Source organism: Chiloscyllium plagiosum, unplaced genomic scaffold (genome assembly GCF_037043375.1).
Source record: "Chiloscyllium plagiosum isolate Xiang-an unplaced genomic scaffold, Cpla_swu_hap1 HiC_scaffold_3, whole genome shotgun sequence".
Taxonomy (NCBI): Eukaryota; Metazoa; Chordata; class Chondrichthyes; order Orectolobiformes; family Hemiscylliidae; genus Chiloscyllium; species Chiloscyllium plagiosum.
In genome coordinates this window covers 144071357-144083509 of record NW_028270141.1, presented here as the reverse complement: position 1 = coordinate 144083509, position 12153 = coordinate 144071357, and the positions used below count along the sequence as shown (strand labels likewise).

The following is a 12153-nucleotide window of genomic DNA, read 5'->3' as shown; positions in this document are numbered from 1 at the left end:
GCTGGTGAGATGAAAAGTGAGGGCAAGGGAGACGAGATCACGCTGTTGTGAGTGATGGGAGGGACAAGGGCAGAACCACAGGTCATGGTCAGATGTGGCTGAGGGCCCTGTCAACCACAGTGGCAGGAAACCATAGTTATGGAAGAAGGAAGCCATGTCAGCAGCGCTGCTTTGGAAGGTGGCATCATCCGAACAGATACGATATCGGTGAAGGAACTGGGAGAGTGATGATGGGAGTTCTTGCAGGATGTGGGGCGTGACGAATTGCAGTGAAGGTAGCTATGGGAGTCAGTGGCTTTGCAGTGGATGGCAGTGGACAGTTTATTCACCAAAATGGGAATGGAGAGGTCAAGGTAAGGAATGGAAGTGTTGGAAATGGACAGTGTGAAAGTTATAGAAGGGTGGAAGTTGGAGACAAAATGCACGTGTCCATCGCCACTCCTTTGATTTGGCCGAAGTGAGGTGAATTAAATGAGAAAGTGTTCAGTGAGAGAACAGATTCAGCCAGGCAGAGGAGTGTGGTGGTGGATAGGGAGTGTGCAGGCCTCTAGTCTAGGACAAAGCCAAGAGCTGTCAGACCATCCTGGTGGGGACTGCAGGTATTGAGGGATTGGGCATCTATGGTGTGGCAAAGTTGGTATTGTTTTGTTTTCCTTATTGCCTTGTTTTCCTTATTGCTTCACTGTTTTGTTATACAGCAAAGACAGTAAATGGATCTTCCACCAGATGGTGACGATCCATCCGCTGCATGATTTGATTAACTGATGGATCCGACTCAAGGATCTGATTGGCCTGCACTACTCCTACCTTGTGAGTATGTATGCATGGGCCTTCCCCAAATTAACACTGTGGCCAGCCTTATAGTCAACGTCCACACCCACAAACAAAGTGTTGTCATGCATCACCCTTTATTTCACAGTGAGTATACATTCCCAGCAGTTAGAAAAACATTAGATAAGCAAAGGCGAGAAAATAAAGGCTTACTCCATAAAAGAAACCCGTGAATGTGTCATTTTAAACAGGAATAAAACCTTTTCAGAATCACAGATTCAGTTTGTCTGTGCTCAATATGCGAAGATACTTTTGAGGAAGTCAGAATTGTAGTTCATCTCCAGTCTCTGGATAATGATTTGGACCAATTTTAAAGTGCTTCATATTGGAGTCTCAAACAGATTCAATGCCCCATTGGCAGGTGCCTCCAGTGAATATGTTGCCCTCATACTGGGCACCATCTATGGTTGATACAGTTATATTTGTCCAATTGTAATTTCACTGTACAGAAGGCACACATAGATTGCAATTTTCAAGCTGTACTAAAAAATCCTCTGCATCGTTACAATTTAAGCATTCCCTTGTAAGTAAATATTTCAATCTGAAACTAATAGAGAGGTAGAGAACCCAAATCCAATCTCACAGCTGAAAAGTGTCATGATTTCACACGTAATTACTTCAGTACTTTGTGCTCTGCAACAATACACTGTTCTGTTATCAACTTTAAACATTCTGATGAGCATGACTGGAGTAAGCAAATATAATCCATTGCTGTGTGAAGAGAGAACATTTTGGAACTTATCCTATCACCAGAAACTTCTTGACCTCAGTTTGTACCCAATTTATTTAAAGCAACTTTATAGAAAAGGGAAATTAGTAGATAGCTGAATCCCTGTTACCCAGCGCAGAGTCTACTACCTGTGAACAATTGGGATTAATCCGATGTGTGTGTGAGACTTTAAGATCAAATCACCAGAGGAGTCACTAAAGTCTTTCCCCTCTTCCTAAGATCCAGGTATCGGAAATGAATCCAGTCTTCCATTTGAAGCCAAGCCATTGTTTTATAAATATTTACCATCACTTCCTTCCCTTTGTGCTCTCTGCAATTTATTTTAACTGGGAAATGACAGGACTGCAGTTCCTAGTGAGAGCGAAGAACTAAAGAACTACCTATCCAGGATTATATGTTGACACTTTGAATTGAATACATGCAAGAGGAGCTTCGGAAAGTAATTGACCAAAAACATTTGAAAACTGAATGTCCAACAGAATCAGAAAAGGCAAAAAAAACCTGACTGTTGAAGTGAACAGAGCTGAAGTAAGCTCATGCCAAAATGAGGCACTGTGAGTTGGAGACAAAACTTTCTCACTGCTGGTGAAGGGCAGTGTTTATGAAGAGGACCATAGGGCTCTGAGGAGAGGAGATTGGGGGAACTGTTCGATACTGCAAATACTGGCCCATGCACAGAGTGAAATCCAATGTGTACCAGATGGGAGATCAAAAAAGCTTAGAAACATAGAATAGTATTAAGCACAGCTCACTGTTTGATGTCTGAAACGTTTAGAAAAGTTTTAACTTTTCATTTGAAAGGCAATTTCCATTAGCCCACGTTTGTTAAACCAGCAGAGGGTAAAGAAACTGCTATCAAAGGATTTGTTGTCAGCTTCCAAGTCCTTCTTCAATTGAAGCACACGATCTCCGTATGCTTGGCTGCTAAGATTACTGCCATCTTTTTCATCAAAAGCCCTGCAACAGAGTGAAGTAAATGTAAGTTTACTTTGGAGCATAAGGCCATTGAAAAGAAGAACAACAGCTGGCTATTCAGCTCCCACTTGAAATAACTGTAATAGAATAGAACATCAGATATCACAGGGAAATGATGTAGTTTAAGTGGGGCTCTGATCAAAGAGAGTGAAAGTATTCTTCCAAACACCACCAAGTGAGATATTTGTGAGAATGACAGAAAGAAGAGAAGCCCACCTTCAGATGAACGGGCTCAGTTGAATGGGGAGGTATTGCCATGTTCTCCAAAGTAGGAAGTGAAGGTTTTGTGACGTGTGTCGACTCAGTAAAAGGTTTGTGTTAATCAGCATCTGCACCTGATGTGAGCAGCCCATTAATCACAGTCTGACCTGATTTTGAGTCACGTGGGTAAAAGAAGTGACACACTTAATGTAAAAGACTTTGGTACAATACTCATAGAGATCAACACAGTGAGAAAATTAAACTTCTCAAATAATCCAGGCAAAAAAAACTGATGGCAAAAGTTTAGCTTTTGCAAACAGATGATATAAATCAAGAAAACTACACAGTCAAAGAGATGGACAGCATGAAAACAGCTTTTGGTCCAACTTGTCCATGCCAACCAGATATCCTAATGTGATCCCATTTGTCAGGAGTTGGCCCATATCCCTCTGAACCCTTCCTATTTATATACCCATCCAGATGCCTAATGATGGTGAGACAAAAAGTGTTCAGCTATGTAAAGTGAGGCTTGAGTGTCCGGAGAAGAGTGGAGAATTTGTGGTAGGAGTACAGGTCAAACTCTCAGCTCCAGGAATACAACTTATCATTGCAAATGATGGAGCTGATACATCGATATCAGCTCCACTCTAGTTGAAAAGCCAGTGGAGGCGCAGGCAACTGAAGCAATGCAGGATGTTTATCCAGGAATCTTCCCAGATTGTGTCTTAATGAGATCACAGAGACACAAGCTGAAGCAGGAGAGATCAAAAGGCACAGATAAGGAGGCATTCTCCAAGACTGTTTTTGATCAGATAAGTGGGACAGAGCAGGAGCCAATTGTTAAAAATGCAAGTATCTTTCGATCTGCGAAGCTTATTGAGTTACAACAGAAAGGTGAGAATTTAAAGCAGTTGTATCAAAAGGCATATACATGGAAGGAGAGTGAATGTATCCCTGTGCAATATTACCTGAAAAATGATGCCTTAATGAGGAAATGGAGACGATCACACATTCAAGCAGATGAGAAATGGGCAGATGTTCATCAGATTGTTTTGCCAGTAGAATATAGGAGGTGTTGGAGTGGCACATGAGCTAGCACTTGGAGGTCATATCGGAATGAGCAAAACACAGGCTAAAATACAAAGATTTTTACTGGCCTGGACTACACAAAGATGGAGTTGAATTTTGCCAGGCATGTCATACAGGGCCTGTGCCCGAAACGTCGAATCTCCTGTTCCCTGGATGCTACCTGACCTGCTGTGCTGTTCCAGCAATAAAGTTTCAACCATGTCAGCTAATAGGAAACCGCAGGCAGTAATAAAACCTGTACCTTTAATACCTATTCCAGCATTTGAGGAACCTTTCACAAGAGTCTTGATTGATTATGTAAGTCCCCTAACTCAAACAAAAAGTGGGAATAAGTACTTATTAACAATAATGGATATATCGACTAGATTTCCTGAGGCAGTCCCATTACACAATATCACAACGAGAAGGGTTGGAGAAGAATTACTTAAAATGTTCACTGAACATGGACTACCAGTAGAGACACTGTCACAATATCAACCCTTTGCTTCAGGAGACACAGAAAAAGCATTTTAAGTCATTTTGTTACACATCATACTCACCTGATATAGAGCCAATCATGAATTTTTGCTCCGATTTGAACCAATGGATCTTTTGGCTGAGGTGTACTTGTGACTTGAGGAGTTAATATAACAAATACTTTGAAGTTATCTTGTATTTTGCCATCTTTTATGTATCCAAAGATTCCCCAAGGGGCCTCGAGAGGAACAATTGTTTCTGCAGACAAAAGGGAACACAGTTGCAGTGTTTGACAAGGTGATAATTAGGGGCATTGCCTGTCGTGATTTAAAAGTTACAAATGGGGGAGGCATGATGGACTGGTTAACACCCCACACATCTATCATTCTCTTGAAATACCTGTAGCCCTGCTTGATTGACAGCTCTGGTTAGAGACAAAAAAAACAGCAAATGCAGGAATCCAAGATGAACAAGCAGGAGGCTGAAAGAGCACAGCAAGCCAGACAGCATCAGGACTGAAGAAGGGTTACACCTGAAACATTGACTTCTCCACCTGATTGACAGCTGTGACTGTGAGTACGATTGTCACCTTCACAATATTTATTTAATCGAGGTTAAGAGTTTAAGTGTTTGTGGTTTCTGCAGTTAAAGCTGCAATGAGTTTTGATGATTGCCAACATTTATATCCCGCCGTAAAAAGAAGTTTATTTTAACGGAGTGGAAAGTTATGAAAGAATGAACTTCTAAAAAATTTTTCATAAATCCTGCTGTCAATATGTGGTTCATTGCTTCTGTACAGTGTACCGTGGGTAAATAGGCAGTGGTGCTCCCTAGCATTGGAGACTTGAGGGTCTATGGAGTTTGAGGGGCATACATTGACCTGGGCATACAAGAAACTGTCGGGTTTGTTTGTGGCCTGGATGGAAGATTGGGGTGGGGATGACAGAATGGGTTTGGGACAAAGACTGTAGGGTTTTTCTGTTTTTATTAGAACTGGGATGAAAAGGCTGCCTCCAAACTTTTTCCCAGGTTCATGGCCTGGCAGCAGCCCACAGCTGACTTCTGAGTGTCTTCCTTGTCATTTCCTCCAAGCGCAGGGAAGACAACTCTCACTGTCCATTTTCAGATGAAAATCCAGGCCTGCATCTCCAGATTCTCCAGCCAAGACAGACAGTTTCTCAGAATTCACCCTCTCAAGTGTCATCAGCAACTTGGATCTTGTAATGGGATCACCTTCTTCTAACATCTGGGGCCTCAGCACTTATATCCAGAGTATCCATTAATTATGCTTGCCATCATGAAAATGCTACTTTTATTTCTACTTCCTTTTTTCCTTCATTAACCAATACTCTTTCTTGCCGATATTTTACCTCCAATACTTACTGTCAAATTAGTTTTTTATGAACAACCTTATCAAAACATTTTAGAACTTTAAGCATTCTATTGGTACTGATTCCCTTTTACCCTCAAAAACCTCTTGCTTTCATTACCTAGATCATTGAGGAAAGGAATTGGGACGTCATGTTGTGACTGTACAGGTGAAGTCAGTTTTGGAGTAATGTATACAGTCTTTGTTGCACTGCTAAAGGAGAGATATTATTAAATTGGAGAAGGTTCAGAAAAGGTTTGCCAAGATGTTGCTGGGTCTGGAGGCTTTGAGTTATCAGGAGAGGCAGGATAGTCTGGGACTTTTTTCACTGGTGTGGCGGGGGTTGCTTGGTAACTTTATAGAGTCTTACAAGATCATGAGGGGCATAGATAAGACAAATAACAAATAACTCTGGGGTGTGTGAGTTCAAAAATAGAGGGCATCAGTTATAATGTGAGAGGAGAAACATTTAAAAGGGACCTGAGGGTCAATGATGTTTCTTATGTGGAATAAACTGCCAGAGGCAGTGGTAGATGCAGGTACAGTTACAACATTTAAAAGACGTTTGAGCGAGTCGATGAATAGGAAAGGTTTCAAGGAATATGGGCCAAACACAGGCAAGTGGGACTAGTTTACTTTGGGAAACGTGCTCAGCATGGATGATTTGGACCGAAGGGTACGTTTCTGTGCTATATGGCTATGACTCTTTTACTGTATTTTAGCACCTGGAGAGATTTGGAAAATTAGACCTCACAGTTCCATTTTTCAGAACCCCAAGATTTAGCTATTAGATTTGTCAATTTTTGGACCCTTAAATTTCACCCAATCTTTTTGTCATCTCAGATGAATTATGTCAGTTTTTTTCAAGTTTGTTTGGTTTCCCTGTGTTTCTGATATGCAACTTATATCTTCTACATTGAAGGCTGAGGCAAAATGTATTTTCCCGTTTGCCTTGAATGTTCCTCACAGTAGAACTATCATCAGTAGGAAATAATAGAGGCAATGTATATTTGAGCTCATCTTTATATTTCTACAAACGTTAATTCATTGTCTTTTTTTCATGTTTTTCTTTTGGTCATCAGAATTGTTTCTGAAATACTCTCAACTCTCAGGTTTACTGTTGTTATTTGGAATCTTACCAACCTATTCTTTTATTCTAATTCTGTCATTCACTTCCAATTATTGTTTCCTCAGTTTTGCACCAAACTGTAAGGATATGATTAAAAGTATATGAGTATACAAAGTAAAAGTATATGAAGTATTCCCACAGCATTTGTTCTTCCTAATCTCCATCTGTACTGATTAAAATTCTTGAAATTCTGAACCAGGTTTCTTTCCCATCACTGCTGATTGTCATCCTTCAATTTCAGAGCCTACTTCTCCACCTTTTCTATTCTATTGGTCTTGAAATGTTCCTATCCTGGAATATTTATTTCCAAACATTGGTGACTTTGTAAGAATATCTCTGGGTACTGGATCTATTTTCCTTTTATCTATTTATGTAACCAGTTTACCTGAAGTATTACAATTTATTTACTGATAATCTTTACATTGACCTTACTCACCGATACGCTATCCCCATGAAACTCTCTGTCTCTTCCTATGTCACTTGGCTTACCTTTTTCCAGGTCACCCCTCTGCCCTATTGCCTTGACTTTTGTCCCTGAGATTAGAAAACCTTACTTTACCCCACCTAGCTCTGGGCTGGATAAGGTCGCCATGTCCAAAGACAAATCAGAGATCATGATTGGAATGAGAAAGTGTGCTTGGCATCTCACTGTACCCATATATGGACAGCTTCCACAGATTCCAATAGGTTAGTAATGGAGGGCACAATGGACAGAATCCTGGAACGACCACTAAGATCAGCAAGCTGGAATCCTTTAGTCAGTGTGTATCTACATAGAGAAAGTTTCAAATAAGCCAGGTCAAATATTAAAGGGTTGTTTTCAATTCCAATGTTACAGTGAAGGAACAGGAAAATTACCTGCATCATTGTGGAACTGTGAATATTCAAAAAATCTTTTGAGGCCGGCCTCCACCGCATTATTGATATCCATTCCGTCTATTTCTGTTTCAACCCAGGGGACAGGCTTAAATTCTGCTTCTTCATAACCCTAAAACAAGAAAATAACATTTATTAACATATGATGTGTGGGAAATCGTGTCTCACGAACTTGATTGAGTTTTTTGAAGAAGTAACAAGATTGATGAGGGCAGAGTGGTGGCCATGATCTATATGAACTTCAGTAAGGCATTTGACAAGGTTCCTCATGGAAGACTGGTTAGCAAGGTTAGATCTCACGGAATTCAGGGAGAACTAGCCATTTGGATACAGAACTGGCTCAAAGGTAGAAGACAGAGGGTGGTGGTGGAGGGTTGCCTTTCAGACTGGAGGCCTGTGACCAGTGGAGTGCCACAAGGATCGGTGCTGGGTCCTCTACTTTTTGTCATTTACATAAATGATTTGGATGTGAACAAGTAGGTATACTTGGTAAGTTTGCAGATGACAACAAAATTGGAGGTGTAGTGGGCAGCGAAGTTACCTTGGAGTACAACATGATCTCAACCAAATGAGCCAATGGGCTGAGGCATGGCAGATGGAGTTAATTTAGATAAATGTGAGGCACTACATTTTGATTAAACAAATCACAGCAGGATTTATACACTTAATAGTACGGTCCTAGCGAGTGTTGCTGAAAAAAAACCTTGGAGTGTAACTTCATAGCTCCTTGAAAGTAGAGTCGCGGGTAGATACAGTAGTGAAAAAGGAGTTTGGTATGCTTTCGTTTATTGGTCAGAACATTGAGTATAGGAGTTGGGAGGTCATGTTGAGGCTGTAGAGAACATTGGCTCAGCCACTTTTGGAATATTGCGTGCAATTCTGGTCTCCTTCCTAACGGAAGAATGTTGTGAAATTTGAACGTGTTCCAAAACGATTTACAAAGTTGTTGCCAGGGGTAGAAGATTTGAGCTATAGGGAGAGGCTGACTCTGCTGGGGCTGTTGTCCCTGGAGCATCTGAGGCTTAGGGGTGACCTTATAGAAGTTTGTAAAATCATGAGGGGCATGGATAGGATAAATAGACAAACTCTTTTCCCTGGGGTAGAGGAGTCCAGAAATAGAGAGCATAGGTTTAGGGTGAGAGGGGAAAGATGTAAAGGGACTTAACGGGCAACCTTTCCACACAGAAGGTGGTACGTGTATAAAATGAGCTGCTACAGGAATGGAGGAGGCCGGCACAATTACAGCTTTTAAAAGGCATCTGGATGGGAATGGAAATAGGGAAGGTTTAGAATTACAATCTCTATAGTATGGAAATAGGCCCTTCGGCCCAACAAGTCCACACCGATCCTCCAAAGACTAACCCACCCAGACCCATTCCCCTACTCTATCTAATGCACCTAACCCGATGGGCAATTTAGCATGGCCAATTCACCTGATTTGCACATCTTTGGATTGTGGGAGGAAACCAGAGCACCCGGAGGAAACCCACACAGACACAGGGAGAATGTGCAAACTCCACACAGACACTCGCCCGAGGCTGGAATTGAACCCGGGTTCCTGGTGCTGTGAGGCAGCAATGCTAGCCACTGAGCCACCTTCAAGTTTAGAGGGATATAGGCCAATGGCTGGCAAATGGGACTAGATTAGTTTAGGATAACTGGTTGACATGGATGAGTTTGACCAAACGGTCTGTTTCCGTGCTGTACATCTCTATGACTATAAAGTGTCTCTGAAAAAGAACTTTGTTCAGAGGACTGTCCCAGGTGTCTGGATGGAGCATTAAGGTGTCATTTAAGCTTTGAGTTTTAATGGGAATTGGGAGATGTTGTTGGGATCTTGGTCTCAACACTTCTTAATTCATTTTGTTTTCCATTCAATTCTTTCATCTTGGTCATTTTTTGCACAATGGGCCATTTTCTCCCTTGGGTCTTTGGTATAAAATGTATGGAATGTTATTGAAAATCTTGCACACTCAGTTACTGCAGATGTACACAAGATCAAGAAAATGTCAATGGCCTTGAATTTGGTCCTCGTTTCTGGTTGAGAAATTTGGACAAAAAATAACCAATTTCAAAAGAATGTCTGATATTTGAAACAGGAACAAGGCAGTAAGATTTTGGCTGATCTTTGACTACACTTGATCTTCCAGTTTCTCACCTTGTTATGATACCTCCTGATGTGTTTTGAGCCCAAAGATTTATCTACCCCAGCCTTGAATATTCTCACCAGTTGATCATCGACAACTAAATAGTCTAAAGATTGATGATCATCTGAGTGAAGCTGGAGATTCCACAACAGGCTCATCGCTGCTTTCCAATGCTATCCCTATCTCCCTTGATATTATTTAGAAATCTATTGCTTGATGTCTTAAACATAATCAATGGCCAACCTCCCAGGGGTAAAGGTTTCTAAACTTCACTGCCCTCTTAGTGAAGCGATTCTCATCTCAGTCCAAAATGGCTGGTTCCCTTATTCTGAGACTGTGTTCTCCAATTCCCGAGACTCCAAGCCAACAGAAACACCCTTTCTACATCTACCTTAGCTGGCCCTTTAAGTGTTTTTAAAATGTCAATGAGTAGACCTCGCAGTCTTGAAAACTCTGGAGATTATGTGCCCAATCTGTTGTCCTGAGGATGAATATCAGTGCAGTCATGTTTCAGAGTTGAGGGGTAGAGTGGTTGTGTGCGATCGGTTACAGGCTATAGATCTGAAAACAGTCATTAAATAATTTATACTGGTACAAAAATGACAGAATGCAATAAACTTTGAATTGTACTTACATTCTCCAAGACGGCAGACTCTGGTTCAGGACAGTCCAATTCTTCACAGAAATTGTCCACTTCTTGTACGTGGTCCTGCGCAGCAACCAGATACCCGAAGAGGACAGACACAGTTAAGAAGAGTCTCAGCATCTTGGTGTCTGCTCAAATCGGTCTTGAACGCACTGACTGACTCTCAGCACCTTCAGGTCGATCTGATGTTTGAGTAGAGACTATGGATCGCTTTATACTGTTTTGGGGTGATGGTTTTGAATATGGCTTGGCTGCAGGCATGAATGTCACATGATAAGGAAACAGATACAGAAACACTACAGCTGACTAAATATGGAAATATTATTTTATTTCAACCTTGTGATGGATCATGGGTCCAGTTCGTCCTTTCTGTGGATAGTCAGAGGCTGGATACACCAAAAGATATGAATCAGTGTCCCTCAGAAATCCCGATCCAATCTTGTGTCCTAAAGTCTTCGGGTGGGTCTCTCACCCTGAATTCGATGTGGAGAATTGGAGAGATCTGATTAGATTCCTACAGTATGGAAACAGGCCCTTCGGCCCCACAAGTCTAGATTAACCCTCAGAAGATTAACTCACCCAAACCCATTCCCCCACTCGATATTTACCCCTCAGCAAAAGTGAGGACTGTAGATGCTGGAGATCAGAGTCAAGATTAGATTGGTGCTGGAAAAGCACAACAGGTCAGGCAGCATCCAAGGAGCAGGAAAATCAACGTTTTGGGTAAAAGCCCTTCAGGAATGATTCCAGATGAAGGGCTTTTGTCTGAAACATTGATTTTCCTGTTCCTCAGATGCTGCCTGACCTGTTGTGCTTTTCCAGCACCACTCTAACCTTGACTAATGCACCTAACACTATGGGCAATTGAGCATGGCCAATTTACTGAACCTGCATGCCTTTGGATTGTGAGAGGAAACCAGAGCACCTGGAGGAAACCCACGCAGACACGGTGTGAATGTGCAAACTCCACACAGACAGTCGCCTGAGGCAGGAATCAAACCCGCATCCCTGACTCTGTGAGGCTGCAGTGCTAACCACTGTGCCGACTCGCTGAGTTTGCCCAAGAAATAATTCATGGATAATAAAAACATTTCTAATTCTAATTTCTACACAGTTCACCCACTTGATTCCCACAGTGCCCCCACCTCCAATGTCACCAAATTCCCTGGCTACACAACAGTACTACAACCCACTATTCAACCATTCTGTGTGGATCTGGTTGTCCAGCATCACCCAATTATACCATTGACCAGGTGATTAACCCTGTCATCACCAGACTAGCCCTTCTGATCCAATGAACAACCCACCATGTGACTACACCCCGTCCTGATCTGACTTTCCCCAGACTGAACCAACCACTCACATATGTGTAGAACTGCAGGAGATAGTCGAGGTCCTCAATGAATATTTCTCCTCAGTGTTTACTGTGGGGAAAGACATGGTGACGTGAGAACTTGGGGAAGTTAATAGTGATACCTTGAAGACAATCCATATCAGAGTCGAGGATTGCTGGATGTATTAGAGTGTATGAAGGAGGATAAATCTCTGGTCCTGGCCAGATATACCCAAGAACGCTACCACAGAGGAGAGAAGAAATTGCAGGGACCCCGGCTGATATTTTTACATCATCGTTAGCCACGGGTGAGGTTCGGGAAGGCTGGAAGGTAGCAAATGTTGTGCCCTTATTCAAAAAAGACAGCAAAG

General features: G+C 41.8%; 1 protein-coding gene across 1 annotated transcript; it reads right to left on the bottom strand.

The window, feature by feature from the left end:
• Window positions 1-895: 895 nt before the first annotated feature.
• LOC148151769 (heme-binding protein 2-like) lies at window positions 896-10870 on the bottom strand. The gene is made up of 5 exons (XM_087984039.1): window positions 10786-10870; window positions 10438-10700; window positions 7639-7768; window positions 4366-4540; window positions 896-2518 (listed from the first exon to the last, which is right to left on the bottom strand). Exons 2-5 carry the CDS (start codon window positions 10567-10569, stop codon window positions 2344-2346), a joined length of 612 nt encoding a protein of 203 aa, XP_087840165.1. The 5' UTR covers window positions 10570-10700; window positions 10786-10870; the 3' UTR covers window positions 896-2343.
• Between the last annotated feature and the right edge of the window lie 1283 nt (window positions 10871-12153).

What these genes read in the sequence shown, in the direction of transcription:
- LOC148151769 (XM_087984039.1), bottom strand. Translation starts at nt 10,569, where the DNA reads ATGCTGAGACTCTTCTTAACTGTGTCTGTCCTCTTCGGGTATCTGGTT. An exon ending in ACAGTTCCACAATGATGCAG is followed by an intron (nt 4,541 to 7,638) that starts GTAATTTTCCTG and finishes TTTTGTCTGCAG; the next exon opens with AAACAATTGTTCCTCTCGAG. An exon ending in CATGATTGGCTCTATATCAG is followed by an intron (nt 2,519 to 4,365) that starts GTGAGTATGATG and finishes ACTCTGTTGCAG; the next exon opens with GGCTTTTGATGAAAAAGATG.